The following is a 20,736-nucleotide window of genomic DNA, read 5'->3' on the forward strand; positions in this document are numbered from 1 at the left end:
AGTTCTGATCTCGAGTGTCGACATGATCGTTCTTGACATGGTCGGTTTTCCCGTCGGGTACCTGCTACAGTTCGATGCGCATCATATATTCCCCTCTGGCTCGTATGTAGTGTCGCGAATCTAGGGGGCCTATTCCACCGAAATCTCGATCGCCGTATGAGCTATTTTGAAGTCACAGTCTTTCAATAGCACGTTTCGATTTGAGACCACGATGACAAGGACTAGTATCCACGAGTTTGAATCATCTCACTGAAGTACTTGGCTAATCATCACTTACGCTCCGTTTTACCTTGGGCATCGCGACTTCGGATCAATATTGAACTTCTGGCCATGATTCATAGATCCAGGACACACTGCTCCAGGCTGTAATCAATACCAAAATTGTATTTACTCCGGACAGGAAATGAGGCTAAGGGACATATCTCGAATATCACGTAGAATGGTGGCTGGTGTAGCGACCATGGGTAACAGTTTGTTGTATCATTTGTTTCTAGTTGATCAAAGGGGCTTGTATGTAGTCATTCATTGCAATTGTCTCTTTACATGAATGCCATTAGTGTATACTGGTAACGTATGCCTCCTTAGGTTCACCCTGTATCTAGGCTTGGGAAACAGTTGCTCATCATGTCTAACAATCTAAGCGTCTCTGATGAAACCTCACGGATAGGGAGGAACGCGAGACATAATCTCATGCTCTGAGGCCAATCTACAAGCAGTCCCAGTGGTCCAATAGTGGGGGACTACGTCTAATGGTTCTCTCAACTTTCCGTCAGTCCTACCTGCGGCTAGCTTTGGAGTACGAAAACAACCCAGTTGGCTCCAACTAAAGTACCAACTGAAGGAAGAAATCTAGTCATGATAGCCTTGAACTTATCGCAGTTTAGTTATTCGCAGAACAAGTGAGAGGTTTCAGGAACGTGCCACGAATATACGGTTCGAGGGATAGAAATCCTAGCACCGAGTATGTTGCCGCATAAGCAGCAGTAGTGTTTCGATCCACCTAGCTAACTGCGATACGATCACAACCGCCTGGTTTGCTTGAAAGCTCCATAAATGCAAGCACATTATCGTTTTCGGCCACAACTCGGGCTGTTGTGTCTGTTCACAAGGGTCATCGAAACATAACGACCACTGGCTGTCATCACGTTTCAATAGACCAGCATAGTTGGACGCAACAGACAAAGAAACGCTGTTTTAGACCCGGATATTGCAATCCAGGCACATTTGACGACCGTGATGTCGCTCCGGGGGATAGTTTATCTCTACCTCGAATAATGATTGTTGCAATTCATGTCTCATGATCCTGATGTGCTCGCCCGCCGCCGTGTTCAACTCTAAAACGTGTCTAGAAACAGATGTTAGCTTCTTCTTCGGCCGTGACGAGTTGAAGCCAGAAAGGCACGCAAATGGGATAGGATGCTCACCCAAAGTCATGCTCATGCTGACGTCCGTGTTCTCTACCATCTTGGTGAACTCCTCAAAGCTGATCTTGCCATCCTTATCCAAGTCGGCCTCCATGATGGTCTTATCGACGATCTGCTGCAGCTGCTGGTCCTTAAGGTTGCTTCCAACCATCATCTTGAGCACAATAAAGAGCTCGCCATTGCTGATGTACCCGTCGCGATCGATATCGTACACCTTGAAGGCGAAGCGCAGCTTCTGCTCCTTGTTGCCCTTGCTGGAAAAGGCGCTGAGGCCTGATACGAATTCCTGGAAGTCAACGTCACCGCCACCATCCTCGTCAAAGATCGCAATCATTCTGTGTAAGATCGCTTTAGTAACGTGATTCGCAGCATATTGCATCGGAAGGATTTTGGCTACCTCGTGGCAAGCGGGTTGGAGGAAATCTGGGGCAGGCTGAGGAACTCATCGCGCTCGATTGTGCCGGAATTGTCCTGCACGAAAGAAGGGTTAGCAACATTGTCTTCTGGTGGCAAACGGATCGCCGTTGAACGCAATGGAAAAGGAAATGAGTAGGCCATAGGGGATGCACACCTTATCCAGCTTCATGAAACGTTTCCTCAGACGATCAACTTCTTCTCTGTCGACTGCATACCGGTCAGCTCCAGCACAGCGAAGTCTGTGCGACAAAGAAGTCGACTGCGGGGGAGGGGCTCACAGTTGGACCCCTGGACGATGTTGTCCAACACCGTACTGGTAGTGTTGCCCATGATGGAGAAACTCGATATCGGACTCGACTAAAAGCTGTATGGGTGCACGGTGTAGTTGGCAGGAAGTATTCCAGGGTCGTCGCAGTTGGGTGGGCTTGTGTCAAGCTCGACTTCGCTAGTTCGCCGTGGGGTTCGCCTTGAATAGGGAGGTTGACAGGAACAAGGCCAAGGTGCAGTGCGGCAGGTAGTCGAAGTAAAGTCAGGCGGCGGCCAGGCGGCGACCAGGCGCCGGATTGGATTCGGGCAGCTGTACCGGAGCCCACCGCAGAGTGCTTACGCACGGGCCAGCTCTAGATCTCATTGTCTGACGTACGACCTGAACGGGCTTGCGAAGTGTCAGATGTATTACCACCACATTTGAGTTTCGGGAGGATGGAACGAAATGAATGAGTTGAGATTCAATGCGTATTATATCGGTTCAAACACCGGACTTTGGTGGTGAGGAACAAGAGTCAGGACTACCTTTTGTCACTTAGACGCCTGGTACCTACCTAGCATCGCTCTTGCGGCTTTCTGATGTTGACAGATTGGGGATGGCACGTGACTAGCAGCTTCCCCTTTTCCCAGGCGTCCCTTGGGCAGGTGCCAGTCGCTTTCATGGGACGTGTCGGCCAGTCTTTGCTTTCCAACTCCGATCCATCTCTTTTGGCCCGAGCGTCCTGAAGTACCTCTACAGCACGTCTACTATTGCACGGTACCTTGAACGCCCAAATCCAACCCGAAAGGTCCTACCTTACTGCGTAGAAGCGCAACAGGAAAATTCTTCTTCACGCCAAACGCCAAATCAACGTCGCCTCATAGCCAGCAACAGATCGACCATCAATCCTAAGCCAACAACCACGATTTTTATCCGTCAAAACTTCAAAAATCAACGTCGCATGACCCCTTGTATGACTTGATCGACTTTTTTCGCGGATTTTCCGCTGGCTTTCGGCCTTCGACCCCCACCCACCACCATGTCAACCAGGAAAGTTAGAGTCAAGAAGTTGAGCGTCAAGACGCTTCTTCCTGTGCTCAGAGAGACCGATATTGATGCTGCTGAGTACGAATCTTTGACTACCGAGACTCAAATCGCGACCGGTGTCGAAGCCGCCGAAGAAACTGTGAGTCACGTCTTTGCCCATATCGCAGCCAGATATCACGTGACCCACCATGTGATATGCCTTGGCACCCACGGCTTATCCACTTCTCACTTATAGCTCGCCAGAGCAACAACAGCCACATACTGACCGCAAATCAATAGGAATACCATCTCCAGTCAATTCTTAAAGAGGCAGGCACCAGCAATGACCAAGAAATTCCTGTCCCGCCTCCTCAGGAGAGTCAGATCAACTATGATCAACTCTACCCCAGTAACTTTCAGCAACCTACCTCTTTCATTCGCTTCTCGCAGACTGTCGAGGAATGCATTGGCGTTTCGTATGACATGACAACTGAGGATGATGAGTTCTTGAAGCAGTACAATGCCACCAAGAAGACAGTCGCCTCTCAACTGTCAGAAGATGACTTTGAGCGCATTATGGAAGTGTTCGAAGACACAGCTTCTGAACAGACTCCATTCGCTTCCATAGACAACACAGTGGTCGGCTATGATCTGATGGTGCCCTCTCTTACCTCGCTCGGTGGCAACAAGCTCATGGCGCACTCCAAGTACGTCTACGAGCACTGGAAGACGCGCCGGCAGACGCTCGGCAACAAACCTATTCACCCAAGCGTCAAGTTCGAGACACATCAGGAAAGTGACGAGGCCGACCCATATGTGTGTTTCCGACGCCGTGAGGCCAGACAAACGCGAAAGACACGGCAACGAGACGTTCAGAGCGCCGAGAAACTCAAGCGACTTCGCAGAGAACTTGAAGATGGTCGGCAGCTCATCATCCAGTCTTATGAGCGCGAGATGCTCAAACGTGAACTACTTACCTTTGATCGGGCCATATTCGAGCAGAGAGCCAAACTCAAGGAGATGAAGGTCAAGCTCGGCATCAAAACCGAGGACGACGACCTCATCAACCACAAGGTATGTCAAACACCATCGTCCGGCAGTCCAGAGACGTGTGCTGACCGGGCACAGCCTCCCAAGAAGAAGCCCGTGGAGGCGCCTGCTCTCCAGAAGCCACCCGGCAACCACCTTCGCATTGCCGTGCGGCCGGATGGTCGATCCATGGAGGCAGACTTGTTGCAGCTGGCAGATAAGCTCGCTGAAAAGGAGAATGAGTTGCGCGCAGATGTTGAAAGCAAGGTCCACAACCACCGAAAGTGGAACCAGAACCATGTGGAACTCACGCGAGACCCCCTGTCCCCGGTCAAGGAACAACGCATGGAGGCCAGCTTCCGTCCTGCCAAGACTCAGTATCTGATGACGCCTCCCGCATCCACATCTTCCGAGTCAGATGCCATGGACGTTGATGAAGAACCCGAACCTGTACCTGATAGAAGCGACATGTCGGTCTTCCAGTTCACAGCCGGCGGCGGCAAAGAGAAGCCCTCCAGCAGCCAAGCAGCCTTCCGCCGACGCATTGGCCGATTGGGTCGGCTGTGGATCGACCGCCGGGGAATGAGTGGAATGACTACACCGCCGAGGGTGGAAGGCGAAGAGTATACTGATCGGTGGAAGTATGACCAAGACGACGAGGACGAACCGCAGGTTTACGAGGTGGACCCATATGACACGCGAGCCTTGAAGTTCCGCGCGACGATCCCCTTGTCGCAGTATGTGTACCAGCGCCGGCAACTTCCGCATGAGGGCATGGCCAACGGCCAAGCAACTCCGCAAGTAGCAGCAGCGGCTGGCAGACCTGCACTGCCGCAGCCTCCGACGCCGCAGCAGCAGGGTCAACCACAGCCGCAAGCAACGCCGCAGCAACCGCGGCAGCCGCCTCAGGCTTCTCCGCCAGCTCAACCTGCTGCTACCCCCTCATGAGAGATGGTCTGGCCTTCAAGGCGCGATCTCTACTCCTCATCCTCGGATGACGTGTGTTGTATAACCCCCATTGGTGTTTTGGTTGTATTCCGGTTTTGTACAAAGGGCCTGGTGGCTGGCAGGCGGGCAGGCAGGGCGGTCGGTTAGGCGTGGCGTTTTGGGTTGAGATGGGTCTCATGTAAAGTAAATGAATGTAAAAGAAGAGGAGTTGGAGACCGGTGGTCGTGGTCTACCAAGACGAAGGCCCTCGGCCGGGGTTAGATGATTCCCCAAAGACAATAAAGAAAGATGAATAATGTACTTCAAAGCCCCCCTCTATCGGTGACTCGATCGCCTGTTGCTTTTCCTGTGCAAGCGGAGGGAATTGTTCTCGTCGGCCATAGGCGCGGTCGGCCGGATCTTGGCGGAGATGACGATGGAGGTCGGCTTCCGGCGGCTGGCGGCGTCTGACTCTGCTCGGCGACTCGATGCGCATTGCCTTGCTCTGTGGTAGCGGGCGGTGGTAAAAAATAGAGGACCGGTAGCTTCATGAACTCTCGTGTGCCTCAACCCGTGGTGTGTCGTGGTGTGTCGGGAGGGGGAAGGAGGAGGTAGGTAGTGGTGGTTTGTAAGGTGACTCGGAGAGAGCTTGCGACAAGCGGGTGGTCAGGCGCGGCATTATGCCTGGGTGGTGGTATCTGGCTGACAAAAACCACGGGTTAGCAGGTTGTTGAATCTGAACAGCTTCTGTATTATTGTTCAAAGAGGCGAGAACAAACCTGCAACAGCCCTCACAGCTTGCTCAAGGAGAAAAGACGGTGGTGTTGTGGGTGAGGTAGGTAGTCGTGGAGGAGGTCAGCAGGTCGACCTTTGTCTTGTTGGAGAGGCTGTCTCTCTCCCCCGTCACCCCGATTCGGCTGATATGTGCCCGCAGATCCCTCGGCCGATCACGAGACAGGACAGGAAGAATGGGGGAACCATGAAGAGGGCTTAGAAGAGCGATGCAAAGGACAGGAGAGGGGGAATGAGGGAGAAAAAAAAAAGTGAGTATACCTGTAGCAACCGGCCGCAGAAAGAGGGGCGAGAGAGAAATATCCTGGAGCAAAAGAAGAGAAAGAATTGTGTAGTGAGAACGGGAAGGGGGAGTCCACTTTCTTGTCGAGGCTTGCACGGTGGTGGGTGTGGGGATAAATGTGTGTGCATTTTGGAAGCCTCAGAAAGGTACCTTTGACCGGGGTTTGTGAGCGATAAAAACGGTGCGCCAACAGGGGCAATGGGAAAATACTGGCTCTGAGTATGCCTAGATCATGGGCTACAGAATAGAGGTATCGCGTATTTCGTCAGTGAGGTTCAATCTCTTGGGGGAAAAGGACACAGAGACTGAGGAAGAAAGGAAGGAGACCGAGCAGATGTCTTCGGGTTGAGGTGAGGCGGGCGGCGTTTGCCGGGAGGTTACACCTAGGCAGGAAGGCTGGTAGGCTAAAGGTAACGGAGGGGGGGGGGGAGGGCGGCTCACCTGTGGACATTTGCGCAAAAGGCAGAAAAAGGGTCCGGTGCAGTACGGCGTTGTGTGTCAAGAACCGTTGTGGCAGCTCTACCTTACGCAGTACCTTACCGCAGCAGGTATGCTACGCAGCCGCGCTTCTGCTTTTGCTTCTGCTTCTGCTCTTGGGGCCCGTGGGCAGGGGACCAAAGTCGGGGCCCCATAATTACCCATCCACAGTTCTGTCGTTGGAAAACCGATATGGACATCCCACCAACGGGATTACCCCTCCTACGTCAACTTCTATTTTTCCATTGGCCCATGGCTGACTTTTTTTTCTTCTCTTCTTTGCGACAGACAGCTGACAGTGGCCATGCTTCTTTTGCTTATAGGAATTTCCCATACTTGTGGCGTAATAAGAGAATATATTCGGACTTGACAAACCGAAATCATCTTCTGGTATTTTTCAAAAACTAACTAATTCGTGGTGAGGAGGGTGAAATCAACGGTCGAATCTGGCAAAGTCCAGCCCCATGAGCGACACCGCAACCCGTCCACCAAAGAGGCCCCGCGATCTAAACCTCGACATCGACACCCCACCAACACCTCAACACCACTACCAACAGCAACAGCAACAGCATCAGCAACCACCACCACCCGCAGCCATGACCGCAGAATCCCCCTCCAAGCTCACGACAGCAAACATGACCAAGAAGCGCGGCCTCATCGCCCTCGGCTGCGAAGGCTCCGCCAACAAGCTCGGCATCGGCGTGATGCTCCACAACGGCACAGAGTCCACCATCCTCTCCAACATCCGCCACACCTTCGTCTCCCCGCCCGGCACCGGCTTCCTCCCCAAAGACACGGCCAAGCACCACCGCTCCTTCTTCGTCCAGATCGCCCGTCGCGCCCTCCGCGAGGCCGGCGTCGCCGTCGCCGACGTGGACTGCGTCTGCTTCACAAAGGGCCCCGGCATGGGCGCGCCGTTAACCAGCGTCGCCGTCGCCGCCCGCACCTTGGCCCTGCTGTGGGACAAGCCCCTCGTCGGCGTCAACCACTGCGTCGGCCACATCGAGATGGGTCGCACCATCACCGGCGCGCAGAACCCCGTCGTGCTGTACGTCAGCGGCGGCAACAGCCAGGTCATCGCCTACGCCGAGCAGCGGTACCGCATCTTTGGCGAGACGCTCGACATCGCCGTCGGCAACTGCCTCGATCGCTTTGCGCGCACACTCGAGATCAGCAACGACCCGGCGCCGGGATATAATATCGAGCAGCTGGCCAAGAAGGGGGCGCGGTTACTGGAGCTGCCGTACGCCGTCAAGGGCATGGATTGCTCCTTCTCGGGCATCCTCGCCTATGCGGATATTCTCGCAGGCCAGATGAAGGCGGCGCAGGCCAAGGGGGAGGAGACGTTTACACCGGCTGATTTGTGCTTTTCCCTGCAGGAGACAGTGTTTGCCATGTTGGTCGAGATCACGGAGCGGGCCATGGCACACGTTGGCAGCAATCAGGTATTGATTGTGGGAGGTGTCGGCTGCAACGAGAGGCTACAAGAGATGATGGGTGGCATGGCTGCGGAGAGAGGCGGCAGTGTCTATGCGACAGACGAGCGCTTCTGCATCGACAACGGCATCATGATTGCTCATGCTGGCCTATTGGCCTACGAGACCGGCTTCAGGACGTCCCTCGAGGACAGTTCATGCACACAAAGATTTAGAACAGACGAGGTATTCGTCAAATGGAGAGACTAATGCCGTTGGCCAATGCGGCACAAGCTGGCTGTTATTCATTTCTTTTGTTCACTTCTTTTGCCTCTTTTCACAAGGCAATCACTCTAAGCTCCGTGACGATTATCCACTTAGCGCAGGTACGCTACTCCATGCTCAGTTTCCTCGGCATGATCCCCAAGCCTCCAATCACTCGTCTGTTGTGGTGGGCTTGTATATGATCGTCGTAACATACTATTCGACTTGTTAGTCGCGGGCCAAGTGGAGTGCCGTAGCAGATGACATACCTTGTTCTTGTAACGCGTGGTTGCAGACACAGCCAGAATGTTGTTCTTAATACTGCTGGTAGCAAGATGGTTGAGAACAGTATGGTTGGGCATGTTGAGCACACTGTTGTCGTCCTTCATAAGAACTGCGGCGTTCAAGATGGGCTTACCCAAGAACCCTGGCAAGCTCGGAGGTGTCGGCAACTTTTCAATAGCTGTAACCGCATACTGGTAAGCTGGCGAGTCTTCGGGCTGGTCGAAATCTACCAAGTACTTGGGGATCTGGTGGAAGTATTGACTGGGCGAGGGCAATTCTTTGCCCCTGGGCGCCTTGGGCTGCTCATCAGTTTGCGATGCCGAGGTCTTCGGGCCGCCCTTGTCAATGGTAGCTGCTGTAGCCACACCGTCCTTTCCAGGCTCAACGGGTGCTGTTGCCGGGATGTCATCTGCGCTCACTTCGATGAAGTTGACCAGGTTGTTTCCAAAATCCACGGTTGTTGGCAGGTCGGGTGAAGTCTGCATGATTCCGTCCACCAAGAACCTAACATGGTGTGTTCCCGGAAGAATGTGAATCGTGGCTGCAAACACGCCAGGCTGGCCATCGCTATTGAACACGCATTGTCAGCTCAGTATTCATGGGAGCATCGGCTTGTGATATGGCACGTAGGGCTTGATGTAAATAAGGCAGCCAAGGGGCTAGCATCTTAGACCACTGGAGAGTCACAGGTGTAACGCCGACAGCCGAGACTCAAGCCCACACACGCACAAGATTGAAACTTACGCAGGATGTAATCTATGTTTGCGGTTCCATTGGAAGATGGTTCCTGTGACGTAGACCTTGCCTCCTCCCTTGCGCCATTCGAGGCGAGTGGGAACCGTTGGCCGCGTCTTATCGACAATCAACTCTTCGCCATCTTCCTCTTCGACTGTATTTGTGCTCAAGGCCGAGGACTTCCTAGTCATGCCATCCTCGAGGGTTTCCACTTCGGCCACGCCAGCGTCGTTGGCGTCGGTCGGGGCGATGATGGGCGAGCCCGGAGTGTGAATCTCCTCTTCGATGGGAAGTGGCATACGCGGAGGACGTGTCAAGTAAGACATGTCGTTGACGCTGCTGTTCCCAACCAGCGGTGGTTCAACCATGTGGGCAGAGTAATGCGATCTGAGGGAGGAGGATTCTGTCGCGGCGGCAGCAGCTGGGACGTCTACGGGCTTGCTAGGCGCATCGCGGACGACGTTCTTCGATTCTGGGGGCTTCGGCGGCGGGGCGGAGTTACTCGAGTTTGACGAGGGTGAGCCGGTGGTGAAGTTGGAAATCGGGATGGCTTGGAGAGGCCTGGGACCCTTTGTGGCCGTGGAACCTTGAGCCTGGGTAAGGGAAGGTTCAGGCGGGGCAGCAACTCGCTCGGCAGACCGGGGCGGGATGATGTGTTTGGACTCTCTCTTGTGGTGGTGGTGCTTGGGAGAGTCCTGTGATGAGACAGGCGTGGCCGGCTTGGACGAGGACGAGGGGTTGTTTCCCATTTTGTGTCGTTTCTTCTTTCAGATCCGCCCGTAGGGTAGGTATGGTGGGACACGACAGCGTGGTCTCGCTGCGTCCTGGGGGTTAGGTGGGCAGGCAGTCCGCAGTCCGCAGTCCTGGAGCCTGGCCAGACCAACCTAAGGTAAGTCCTGGATCTCTTTTTTTTCAGGGTAAGCGGCGAGGTCGGGCGGACACACGGCAGGCGATGCGGGTTGCGGGATGGGTTACGGCAGCGATGCAGTGGAAAGCGCGAGGGCAGCGCTGCCCAGAAGAGCGCAATGCAGCGATACGGCGGGCAGTCACAATCGGGGGGTCGTCGGGACCCAATGTTTCCACGTCGGGCCAAGGTATCCGTAGCTGCTGCGACTGGAGTTTGTGCGATCCAGGTTAGGTAAGGCGTGGATTGCACGACGATACCTATGTAGCAAAGACGCGGGGTTGCGACTTAATTATCGCATTCTCGAAAGATTGAGTCAAGGCGGGTCGATGGCGACGACGGCGGGGGTCGGGGGTTGTTGAGCTCTGCAAGAAAAAGAATGAAGCGGAGATTCGCTGGTGATGGGGCGAGGATGTGCAGAATGAACACGGCAGGTTCGCTGCTTCGAAGATTGGATGAGAGGTTGAGTTAGGTAGTTCAATGCCAGGCGAAGTTGAGAGAGTGTGGAGGGGTGGTGGTGGTGGTGCGTTCCCACTTGGATTTGGGGGGTTCCAATCTAGTCGAAGCCAGATAAGCTCTACATGATTGGTACTCCATATCCCATATTGCGGACCATGGGGAACCAAGTACCGGCGGGCCTCCGCTTAGCCCATCACTGTACGAAGTACAACTCGCAGGCTGACCTGACCTGTCACCCTACCGGCCGGCCTTACCGTCATCTCTACAGTAGCTGGATTTCGGCTTACCTGTCAAATGACCTCTAGCGTGTAGTGGCATTTTATTGTCCGTCTTTTATTTGGCCCTTCATTGTAAAGTCAGGCTCTCTGTACTTCTCAGAAATCATGAGCCAAATCATCACAAAATGGGAATGATAAGGATGGCGTCTGCCTCGTCGGCACCTCCAGCTGGTCAGTGCGCGCAGGCTTAAATTGCATCCTCCTCCCCTCGGCCTGATGAATCCAAGCTCCGTACCTCTGAAAGCGGCCGTCCGACTATCTTTCCTTGCCTGCTCGCCAATGCTGACCTGAAGGAGCCGGTGCTTCCTTCCAAATTCGGGCTGGAGCTTAATAACCCAACTTTTGTTGCAGGTACCTTACCAACACAACTCTCTGCCGTTCTCACAACTGGCCCACGCACCGTGGCACATCAACATCAACCCCCGAATTTCTGAACGAAAAGGCTGGCTGGAATGTGACCGGCCTCACATCGCGGAGTAAACACCCGTGTCACGAACCCACCGCCCTTCGATTTTAAGCTTCATCTCTCCTCAGTCAACTCTTACCTCCGCTCTTTCAACAACCTCACAGGCCATCGTAATCTTACCAAATTGCCATGCCGGGAGATCAAAAAGTGATACTCTTCTCTTCAGCTATAGCTTACACTGAGCTACCCCTGTAACGCTACGTCAATCGAAGTACCACAATCACGAGGCCTTCTCTTCACACCTCACGTCATGGCACTGCTGTCATACGCCTCTGGCGTGTTTACCATCGCGACATGGCCTGCAAGAATAGTTTGGAAGCCTGTGGCATTCTTCATCAACGTGATCCTCATACTACTATCGCCCCTATTACTCATGGCAACATTTGTATTGGGATGGTGCCAATCTGTCATCGACTTCATAGCTAGTCTCCAGGTAAGCAGACCCTCCTCCATCCTCCCTTGAAACGCATGTGATTGACGGCATCGCTAACTTGCATAACACAGCCCCTTTATACCTTTGTGAGATCTCTGCCTTACCTACCCAAATATTAGACTGCTGATATATTAACCTTTCCCTTAGTTGGCCTGCGGTGCGTGCATTGGCATCTTGGCTGGCCTGACTATGGCTTGCACATCCGGCATCATCACCTCTGTCCTCGGCATGCATGATGAGAGGTCTAGTTCTTTCTCAACAACACCAATGCCGGGAACACCATTGTCAGAGCGGCCCGGGACTGGTAAAACAGAAGACTCATCATCCTACGAGACTGATTGGCAGCTGTTGAACAAGCCGCCCCCAAAAAGACGGAGGCGAACTCCCGGGCTTTGGTCGCAAACGATTCATGAGGAGGACGACGATGATTCAGAGATTTGACTTTGTAATTCGGCCTTTCTTCATATAAACCACTACTGCTGGGAAGGGAAGCATTCATTACCGGGGAATCAATTGTATACCAGCCTTGCTTGGAATTATGCTCCCACCCCCAAACGCCTGTCCCAGTGCTTCGCCGAGCTGTCCTGCCATTCGATATTATACTGTCTTTTGTACAGGCCGCAATCTCATCTGCGGTACGCCTCCCGTTCCCGCATGGGAGAGCGGCTACGGCTGCGCGTCCGGCGATCCCAGTCTCGCTCGTGCCATCGCTCATCTCTACTATTGCGGCGTCGGTCGCGAGGAGGCCGGTCGTCTCTATGTCGTGGAGGAACATCGTCTCTGTAGCTCGGGATATACGTGTCTACGTCAGGACCTCTTCCTCCTCGACTTCTCGGCCTCCTATCTCTGTCTCTGTCCCGGTAGTCATCGCGGGGTGGCATAGGGCCGCCGTTAGCATACTCGGGTGGGGGCGGTCGCGGAGGTAAGCCTCTGTTGTCGCGCTGCCAAGCTGGTCGGCGTTCATCGCCGCCGTTCCTGTGACCTCCGGGTACATTGGCATTCCGACCGTTTACGCCATTGCGGTTGCTGTAAGCATCGGTATTGTTGAAACCGGCATTCGCGCCGTGCGCCTCGGGGCCCATGCCCACCGTGCCTCCCTTGGGCGCTGGTGGGAGTTTTGCCTGACGATCGTGGAACTTTCGCCTGTCTAGTTCGTGACTGTCCTCGAAGGTGGGTAGGTCTCCAGGTTCAGCTGGCATGGGAGCCATTTTGAAGTATGGATGGTTGAGCGCATCGGCGGCGTTTATGCGACTTTTCCAGTCGAGTCTGAGAAGCTCCTTAAGCAAAGAGACTGCTCCGGTTCCGTACTCTCTGAACTTGTTGGTAATGCTACCAGGCCGAGGGCGTGGGGTCACTGCTTCAGCACCAGGAAGAGTGTTGAAAAGGGGCATGTTTTCCGGCGTGGGCGACCCCATCAGATCCCAAATTATGTCGAGCTGGTGTGTATCGCTCTCACCAGCTAGAATCGGCTTTCCAACAAGCATTTCGCCAAAGACACAGCTGACAAATCATTAGTGCCGGGTGCCAAAGATGCGCCGATTCTGACACTTACCCAACACCCCAAACGTCAATAGCGGTTGTGTATCTTTTCAGGTGAAGCAGCAATTCCGGGGGTCTGTACCACCGAGTGACGACAAGGCCGGTGTATTCCCTTTTCCCCTCTCCTGCCCCATGTCCAGGCTTGGGCGTGGGCCCTTCGTAGTGTCTTGCCAGACCGAAATCGGCAATCTGGAGGATGCCTTTGTTGTTGATGAGAAGATTGGCAGCCTTCATGTCTCGATGTAGGATATGTTGGTCGTGCAGATATCGCAATCCCTCGAGGAGCTGCAGCATGTAACATTTGATCTGCGGTTCGGTGAAATGAACGGAAGGGTTGTCGAGAAGGCCCGACAAGTCGTGATCCATGTACGGGGTTGCCATGTACATAATTGGGCGCTTGCGCTTGTCGCCTGTCACAATTCGGGTCAGGAATTGCTGCTGGCGAATTGGGTAGTTGAGCATGAGCGACTTACTGGCTCTCTGAGGGTGCTCCACAGCCATGTCCACCAGCTGCAGGACATTTTTGTGAGAGAGCAGTTTCAGAAGTTTGATTTCTCGCAATGCCGTGATGGGGAACTGTCGAACATCGGTAAGTAGATACGCTGACTATCTGGCAACGGGGATCACACGTACGCCATCCTTTTCGTGGTGCATGATGATCTTTTTGACGGCGACATGAGCGTTGGTCTTGCGAGATCTCGCATGGTGAACTTCACTGCGGAGAACATCAGTAACACGACCAGAGAAGTGAGGTCTGGAAGAGGACTAACCCGAAAGTACCCTCACCCAACTTCCCGAGGAGTTCGTAGTCGGAGATTCGTGAACATCCCTGGAAACTGGCCCGAGGACGCTGGTGCTGCATCGCAAAAGCCCGAGGCGACAAGCCTCCGTTGGGCGCACTGGAATCCATGATGGATGCAAAGCGCGGCGAGATGCGCCTGTCGCGTGAAAGACTGGCTTGCTCAATCGGACGTTCTGGTGACAGATGGGGTCAAGGGCGAACGACAACTAAACAGGTCGCATTGCTAGCGGTGGCCAGGTTTTCGCGGAGATAATCGTAGCCGACATATACTGATGCTAGAGTTAAGTATTTTCCGTCGATAGCAAAGAGCTTCTGTAGTTGTTAGATTTCACCTGCCCAGATGGCTGAGGATGGGTTGGTGTTTGGGCGGTGTCTGTGGCAGAATCTCAATCAAGTTCCAGATTGGCGATGATGGAACTCAGGTCGCGGAAAATCCCTGGTCCTGCATTGTGGGTCCTGCCGAGCGTGTCGGCCGTGTCCAACCTACCTAAGGTACGGAGTACCATGGACGAGAAAAAAGGAACGTAGGTACCTGAGCATTCGGTTGAAAAAAGGTGGCAGGTTCATTTTGGCCTAGTCCACGCACGTGCGTCATCGTCCGAAGGTAACGGGAAGTTCTGCAAGCAAACTTGTCGCATTTTTTTAGGCTGATCTCAATTCGCCATCAAGCAAATGCCAGATCTAATTCCATCCTGGGCCGAACTTGGCACAACAAGAAATATCGACAACCACCGCAGAACTCTGATCAGCCTCTGCCTGAGTACGAATAGGCACTCTACGCTCCCACACGAATTTCGCAGTGGTCAGCGACTCACACCCTCGTCGAGTCTAGCCAGCCATGCCTGGTTCCTTGAAATGGTCACGCCGCTGTCGTGGCCGTTCTGTTACTTAATTATTACCCCTCCAAAACTCTGCCCGCCATCCGCTATCGGCTTTTGTCCCATCAACTCTGCCCCGCGATACTTGGCTCTACTCGGGTTTTCGCCCAAGGTTTGCGACAACTTTTTGGCTTATCGCGATAAGACATACCGTCAAGTGCGAGGGGCAATGTCTGGTCTTTGCCCGCATTCCCTTGTCCCTCCTTATCTAAGGCTTCGGCAAGCAGCCAAACCCAATGTCAGCCAGCTCTTGTTAGGTTCATCCAGGCTGTTGCCGTATACCGGACACCAAGGGCTCTTCTGACTGCCTTTAAATTGTTGATGTATGCCACAAATGACTTGATTGACTCGCCATCCGTCTCCACTCGCTTGCTTTCATCATCCATCACTGCCCGCTCGTCACAGTCTCTCACAGTCTCCTCCATCCGACAAAATTTACAAAATTTTACACCACCCGTGCGTGACACTGGCCAACTGTTTTCGCCTCGCTCTCCATACAAAAGCTCTTGCCCCTCCATTACCCCGTGCCCCTCAATTTACTATACCCATCTGTGGAGGCTTCAGTACGTGATAAAGTCTGGACCTGGACGACACCCAACTTTCCCTCACTCATTGCTGTTCGCTACGTAACACAACTCGAACTCGGCATCACCGGTACACCGACATAATGGCTTTCGAACCTACCGCCGAGAGACTCCTGCCGGCGTCCAACTACCCGGAGTCTCGAGTCCTCATTATCATGACGGGCGGAACCATCTGCATGCAGCCTACCGCCGATGGACTCCAGCCCATTGGAGGTTTCTTGAAGGATGCCATGGCTCCGCGGCCCTCATTCAACGACAAGTCCTCTCCTCCTGGTAGGTTTTTCTGAAAGACAGCACGTCCCAAGGAAATACAAAAGTCAAGAAATGAGTACTTGTCTGCCTGCCTTCTTCGCATGTTGAAAATCCTGGTCCGTTCTCACGAAGACTTCTTGTAAATGTTGAGGACATATTTCCCCGAACCGCGGCTGGACTGGAGCACCAATTGCCCAAAATAACTAGTATCTGTAATGAGTCTTACTGACGATGCGTAGTCCAACTTGAGGCCGTCAAAGATGGGAAAAGAATCATGATCGACAGTTTGAGAACACCACCGAGTGCTTACTCCCGTCACATCCGCTACGGCGTGCTGGAATTCAACCCTCTGCTGGACTCTAGCTCCATCTCAGCGGAAGGCTGGACGGAAATTGCCCAGACCATCAGGGAAAACTACCGCCTTTTTGACGGATTCGTCGTCTTGCACGGAACCGACTCTCTTTCGTACACGGCATCGGCTCTGTCATTCATGCTCTCTGATCTGGGAAAGCCGGTCATCCTCACCGGTTCCCAGGCCTCCATTTTTGCTCTCCAGTCCGACGCCGTCGACAATCTCCTCGGTTCGCTCATCATCGCAGGAACCTTTGTCATCCCCGAAGTCGGTCTTTTCTTCCATCACAAGCTGTTCCGCGGCAACAGAACCAGCAAGGTCTCATCTGCCGCTTTCGAGGCCTTTGCTAGCCCCAACTGCGAGCCACTGGCCAAGGTGAACGGACTTGGTATTGACGTGAACTGGCCCATTGTGTTGAGGCCCACTAGAATCGCCGAGCTCCAGGTCACGAAGCACCTCGACACAGCTCACGTTGCCTGTCTTCGAGTGTTCCCTGGCATCAGGCCAGAGATGCTCGACTCGGTCCTGCGTGTCCCCGATCTACGTGGCCTCATCCTCGAGACTTTCGGAATGGGTAACGCCCCCAGTGGTATCGACGGCAGCTTGACCAAGGTCATCAAGGCCGCCGTGGACCGCGGTGTCATCGTCGTCAACGTCAGTCAGTGCATGAGCGGCTTTGTCTCTCCCGTCTACGGTCCTGGAACCGAACTCGGCCGCGCCGGCGTCATCTTCGGTCTCGATCTCACAGCAGAGGCCGCCCTCACCAAGCTGTCCTACCTTCTCGCCATCCCCAGCCTTTCCACCGCCCAGGTCAGCGCGAGAATGTCTCAGTCTCTGCGTGGCGAGATGACGGAAATGGCTCTTCCGGTATTTTCGCATCCATCTGGCTCACTCGACTCGGTCGTAGCGCGACTAACCGCGTCAGAATCGGCATTTACCGTCCTCGGTTACGCCATACGAAATGGCGATGTCCGGACGGTGAAGGAGATCCTAGACAACGACGCCCAGCACGAGCTCCTCAAGGCCGCTGACTACGCGGGCAACACGACTGTCCACCTGGCCGCCGTCGGGCCCAACATTGACATCCTGCGCGAAGTGCTGACGAGGGGCGCCAGCGTGCACTCGAGGAATCTGGCCAACAACACGCCGCTCTACCTCGCCGAAAAGATGGGCAAGGAGAAGTGCGTGCAGTTGCTCAAGGAGACGGGTGCGCATTTATGGTCGGAAGAGGAGGCTATCTTGGATTCTGTTCACGCATCTGCATCTGGAGGAGTTCAAAAGTAGGAAAACTAGAAAAGTCTGGATTTTGGTTTCGTGTCGCATGTTTGAAGGCGTTTTTTGGGGCAGTGTTATTTAGAGGTCATATCTCAATGATAATGAAGCAAATCAGTGATGATCTAAAGAGGGGACAGATGCCTACTACTTCGGAAAGTTTCATTCTGATCAAGTCTATGACGTTGATTCAGGCTTGTACAATGTTCATTGCTTCTCGTCTGCAAACTGAAATTGCTACTATTGCACCATGCAATTGAATTGGATGAATTTTCCTTACAGCGAGCGAGCTGCTTAGATACCTGTGATGGGTTGTTCCGCATGATAAAGAAATCTGGTTGTCAACCTCGGAGATATTCCTCACATCTCTCGCGGTCATCTTGATGAGTCTGAAGATCCTGGATTCAATCGGCTCCCGCTAGCCTTGCCGAGAACTCGTCACTGAACCTTGCTTCGAATTACATTTTCTCGCCAGATTATCTGTTTCTAATGACCACTGCTTTAGATCCACTTCAAAGGCTTAATCACTAAGGTAGGAGTGCTCGTGTTGGCTAGGTGCAAGCATTCGACTCAGGTGGTTTGTGTCCCGGAGCCCCGGGTCGGCCCCACCTCGATTTTCGGCGCCGGGGCCTAGCGCGGTTCTTGAAATTTGGGAGATTTCTCTTTCGCACCTGCGCCAGACAGCTTCGTCAATCGTCATTGACTTGAACACTCAGCATCACCCACCCACCTTGCGTCACCAGTCTCCGTCCCGAACTGGAAAACCACCTACGAATACAGCGCCGACGCAAACGAACCCACGAGAATACTTGCTCAGCCGCCGAACCCGAGCAGCTTCTGACCTCCAAGCCTGACAAGACCTCCATCGCGGAAAAACATCACAACCACATACCCATACACACAAAATGTCTTCAGCCTCTACACAACCAACGGGCCAAGCCCCGACCCCGACCCCCAAGATCATCACCAACGCAGCCTGGGCAGGCGTAGTCCTCTGCCCCCTAATCATGCTCATGCCCCCCCGCCGAATCGACTGGCGCACCTTCATGCTCTGGACCGGCTTCTCCGCCTCGGGCAACCAGCTCATCTACGACTACAGCGGCCAGTCCCTCTTCCAGCGCATGCAGTCCCGCCTCGGTCGCATGTTCCCCACGACGCTGCCCGAGCAGGCGCAGCGCACCAAGCAGCTCCTGCGCGAGGAGCGGATGCGCCGCGAGGGCCTGACGGAGGAGCAGATGCGCGCCATCGAGTTCAAGAAGCGGAACCTCGCGCAGAGGCTGTGGTACGGCAGCGAGCCCGAGGACTGGGAGGCCAAGAGGGCTGCTGAGCACGCGAAGGCGCTTGCTGAGGGCAAGGGTTTGGGCGATTTGATTGCCGAGCAGGTTTCTGAGGTTTGGAGCGGCGCGAAGAAGGAGGAGGCAGAGGAGAGTCAGAAGAACGATAGTGAGAAGAAGCAATAACTGAGGGGAGTTTTGTCGATGAGAGGTGACGGCCAGTGTAGGATAAAGAACGAACAAGTAATGGATTTGGAGGGGAAATCGTCCGACTCAAGTCCAGGTACACACTGTGGCTTGTACGGAGTATAGCAAAAAAGGCGTTGAAGGTTTGCATTTTGGAGCATTGATGGGTTGGTGACAATCTCCCCTGGCTGTACATTACTATTATTGAGCACCATCACACAAGTAAGGCCCGCGCTTTGCGATCTGTGACGTGTAAGGATATGCCGCCATCTTGCGAAGTATGGCCGGTATGCCGTTATTTGAGCTCGGCGTTCAGTTTGTTATTGATATATCCTCCTCCCATTTGACCCGCTAGACGCCAATATGCATGCATATATACTTTTGTCTTATTGTATCCTCCTTCCCTTTTCCCTTTCATCACACATCCATTACTCCCTCACGACGCCTTTGCTCTCCAGAATCGGCGGGGCCCCATCGAGCCGCAGGTCGGCCAACTTCTCTCCTAGTTGCCTCCCTGCCGGTCTCGTAGGGCCTTTTTTTGCTTCTGCTTCTTTATCTGCTTCTGCTTCTCATCATTTTTGTTGTTTCGTCCTGAGTAAGGCTTACCCTGTGCTTTCCCCTTTGACGCGATCTTCTTGGCCTTCTTCTTGGCCGCCCGCGCCTCGGTCTTTTCGTCAAACTCGGCGATCCAAGTCTTGAGTAGCGCGTCCACCTCCTCCGCGCGCTCGTCCGACTCGGCGGGTATGCCAAGCTCCTTCTTAATCGCCTTCCGATGGTTATCAATCTGCATCTGCCGCCGCCTTGCTGCGCGGTTTGGGCCACCGATCTGGCTATCGCCACCGAACGCCGAGCTGGGGGCAATGGATGTGGCGTAGCCGGCTATGGACGCGCTTGTGTTGTCGGGAATCTTGATCTTGGTGGGGTTCACATCGATCACGAAGGGGAGCGGCTCGGCATCTGTTGCAGGAGTAGAGGTAGGCACTGTCGCTGGCTCTGTTGGCTCTGTTGGCTCTGTTGGCTCTGTTGGCTCTGTTGGCTCTGTTGGCTCTGTTGGCTCTGCTGGCTCTGCTGGCTCTTCTGACTCTGTAGGCTCTGCGGGCTCTGCTGCTGCGGTGGTCTCGTCGGGGGTTCCTGTCGCCGTATTGTCCTCTGGTTTTTCTTCTTCCTTCTCAGCGACGATCGTGCTCTTTCTTGTCGCCTTCCTTCCCCTCGTCTTCTTTTCTTGTGCTTTGAGCGCAGGCGATGCGGGCTGGGACTCGGGATTCGGCGTGCTGGCCAAGGAAGAAATTTGGGAGCCTCCAGGCGTCAACCCCTCACGGATTTGTTTTCTACGCGCAGCTCGTTCGGCGCGAGCCATGGCTGCTGCCTGTCTCTTGTCGGCAGGCGTTGGTGGGACATCTACATCCATGGCATCGGTAGATGCCTCCTAAGGTGGGGGTTAGAACTAAGACAGCTGAAGACTCGGGAAGTCAGGCGAACCGTGGGTGCATTGAGCTTGGCGCCACCGTCCTCCCTGTCGGAGTCGGAATCACCACCGCGGATTTTCTTGCTCATAGTTTCGAATGGCTGTGTAAACTGGATCTTCAGCGTGCAGTAGGCAAATCTCCGCGCAATTGAGGAACTCTGGAAACTCTGCGCAACGACCCTCTTGCTAATTAAAGCTCCCCCAAGCGAAGGAAAAAAAAAAGTTGATTAAACCAGGGGTCTTTTTCCCCTTCTGTTATCTTATCGACACG

General features: G+C 53.9%; 11 protein-coding genes across 11 annotated transcripts; 6 read left to right on the forward strand and 5 right to left on the reverse strand.

Annotated features, from left to right (window-relative positions):
- Window positions 1–1,334: 1,334 nt before the first annotated feature.
- On the reverse strand, window positions 1,335–2,171 carry CLUP02_08326 (calcineurin subunit B; the record flags this gene model as incomplete). The annotated part of the gene is made up of 5 exons (XM_049287316.1): window positions 1,335–1,345; window positions 1,425–1,759; window positions 1,822–1,895; window positions 1,996–2,048; window positions 2,120–2,171. 5 exons carry the CDS (start codon window positions 2,169–2,171, stop codon window positions 1,335–1,337), a joined length of 525 nt encoding a protein of 174 aa, XP_049144459.1.
- A 956-nt stretch (window positions 2,172–3,127) lies between these two features.
- Window positions 3,128–5,091, forward strand: CLUP02_08327 (uncharacterized protein; the record flags this gene model as incomplete). The annotated part of the gene is made up of 2 exons (XM_049287317.1): window positions 3,128–3,274; window positions 3,415–5,091. 2 exons carry the CDS (start codon window positions 3,128–3,130, stop codon window positions 5,089–5,091), a joined length of 1,824 nt encoding a protein of 607 aa, XP_049144460.1.
- A 29-nt stretch (window positions 5,092–5,120) lies between these two features.
- Window positions 5,121–6,822, reverse strand: CLUP02_08328 (uncharacterized protein; the record flags this gene model as incomplete). Its single annotated transcript, XM_049287318.1, has 8 exons — window positions 5,121–5,199; window positions 5,325–5,575; window positions 5,642–5,849; window positions 5,978–6,059; window positions 6,124–6,234; window positions 6,296–6,382; window positions 6,452–6,528; window positions 6,686–6,822. 8 exons carry the CDS (start codon window positions 6,820–6,822, stop codon window positions 5,121–5,123), a joined length of 1,032 nt encoding a protein of 343 aa, XP_049144461.1.
- Window positions 6,823–7,086: 264 nt separating this feature from the next.
- CLUP02_08329 (glycoprotease) lies at window positions 7,087–8,307 on the forward strand (the record flags this gene model as incomplete). Its single annotated transcript, XM_049287319.1, has 1 exon — window positions 7,087–8,307. One exon carries the CDS (start codon window positions 7,087–7,089, stop codon window positions 8,305–8,307), a length of 1,221 nt encoding a protein of 406 aa, XP_049144462.1.
- Window positions 8,308–8,414: 107 nt separating this feature from the next.
- On the reverse strand, window positions 8,415–10,070 carry CLUP02_08330 (5'-AMP-activated protein kinase; the record flags this gene model as incomplete). Its single annotated transcript, XM_049287320.1, has 2 exons — window positions 8,415–9,153; window positions 9,331–10,070. The coding sequence occupies 2 exons, from the start codon at window positions 10,068–10,070 to the stop codon at window positions 8,415–8,417; spliced, it is 1,479 nt and encodes a 492-aa protein (XP_049144463.1).
- Window positions 10,071–10,303: 233 nt separating this feature from the next.
- On the forward strand, window positions 10,304–10,459 carry CLUP02_08331 (uncharacterized protein; the record flags this gene model as incomplete). The annotated part of the gene is made up of 1 exon (XM_049287321.1): window positions 10,304–10,459. The coding sequence occupies one exon, from the start codon at window positions 10,304–10,306 to the stop codon at window positions 10,457–10,459; it is 156 nt and encodes a 51-aa protein (XP_049144464.1).
- Window positions 10,460–11,678: 1,219 nt separating this feature from the next.
- On the forward strand, window positions 11,679–12,302 carry CLUP02_08332 (uncharacterized protein; the record flags this gene model as incomplete). The annotated part of the gene is made up of 3 exons (XM_049287322.1): window positions 11,679–11,861; window positions 11,933–11,947; window positions 12,009–12,302. The coding sequence occupies 3 exons, from the start codon at window positions 11,679–11,681 to the stop codon at window positions 12,300–12,302; spliced, it is 492 nt and encodes a 163-aa protein (XP_049144465.1).
- Window positions 12,303–12,487: 185 nt separating this feature from the next.
- Window positions 12,488–14,310, reverse strand: CLUP02_08333 (uncharacterized protein; the record flags this gene model as incomplete). The annotated part of the gene is made up of 4 exons (XM_049287323.1): window positions 12,488–13,361; window positions 13,414–13,976; window positions 14,034–14,115; window positions 14,171–14,310. 4 exons carry the CDS (start codon window positions 14,308–14,310, stop codon window positions 12,488–12,490), a joined length of 1,659 nt encoding a protein of 552 aa, XP_049144466.1.
- Window positions 14,311–15,747: 1,437 nt separating this feature from the next.
- Window positions 15,748–17,552, forward strand: CLUP02_08334 (asparaginase; the record flags this gene model as incomplete). The annotated part of the gene is made up of 2 exons (XM_049287324.1): window positions 15,748–15,937; window positions 16,156–17,552. The coding sequence occupies 2 exons, from the start codon at window positions 15,748–15,750 to the stop codon at window positions 17,550–17,552; spliced, it is 1,587 nt and encodes a 528-aa protein (XP_049144467.1).
- An 893-nt stretch (window positions 17,553–18,445) lies between these two features.
- On the forward strand, window positions 18,446–19,000 carry CLUP02_08335 (uncharacterized protein; the record flags this gene model as incomplete). The annotated part of the gene is made up of 1 exon (XM_049287325.1): window positions 18,446–19,000. The coding sequence occupies one exon, from the start codon at window positions 18,446–18,448 to the stop codon at window positions 18,998–19,000; it is 555 nt and encodes a 184-aa protein (XP_049144468.1).
- A 502-nt stretch (window positions 19,001–19,502) lies between these two features.
- Window positions 19,503–20,554, reverse strand: CLUP02_08336 (uncharacterized protein; the record flags this gene model as incomplete). Its single annotated transcript, XM_049287326.1, has 2 exons — window positions 19,503–20,426; window positions 20,480–20,554. 2 exons carry the CDS (start codon window positions 20,552–20,554, stop codon window positions 19,503–19,505), a joined length of 999 nt encoding a protein of 332 aa, XP_049144469.1.
- Between the last annotated feature and the right edge of the window lie 182 nt (window positions 20,555–20,736).

Source organism: Colletotrichum lupini, chromosome 4, assembly GCF_023278565.1.
Source record: "Colletotrichum lupini chromosome 4, complete sequence".
NCBI lineage: Eukaryota > Fungi > Ascomycota > Sordariomycetes > Glomerellales > Glomerellaceae > Colletotrichum > Colletotrichum lupini.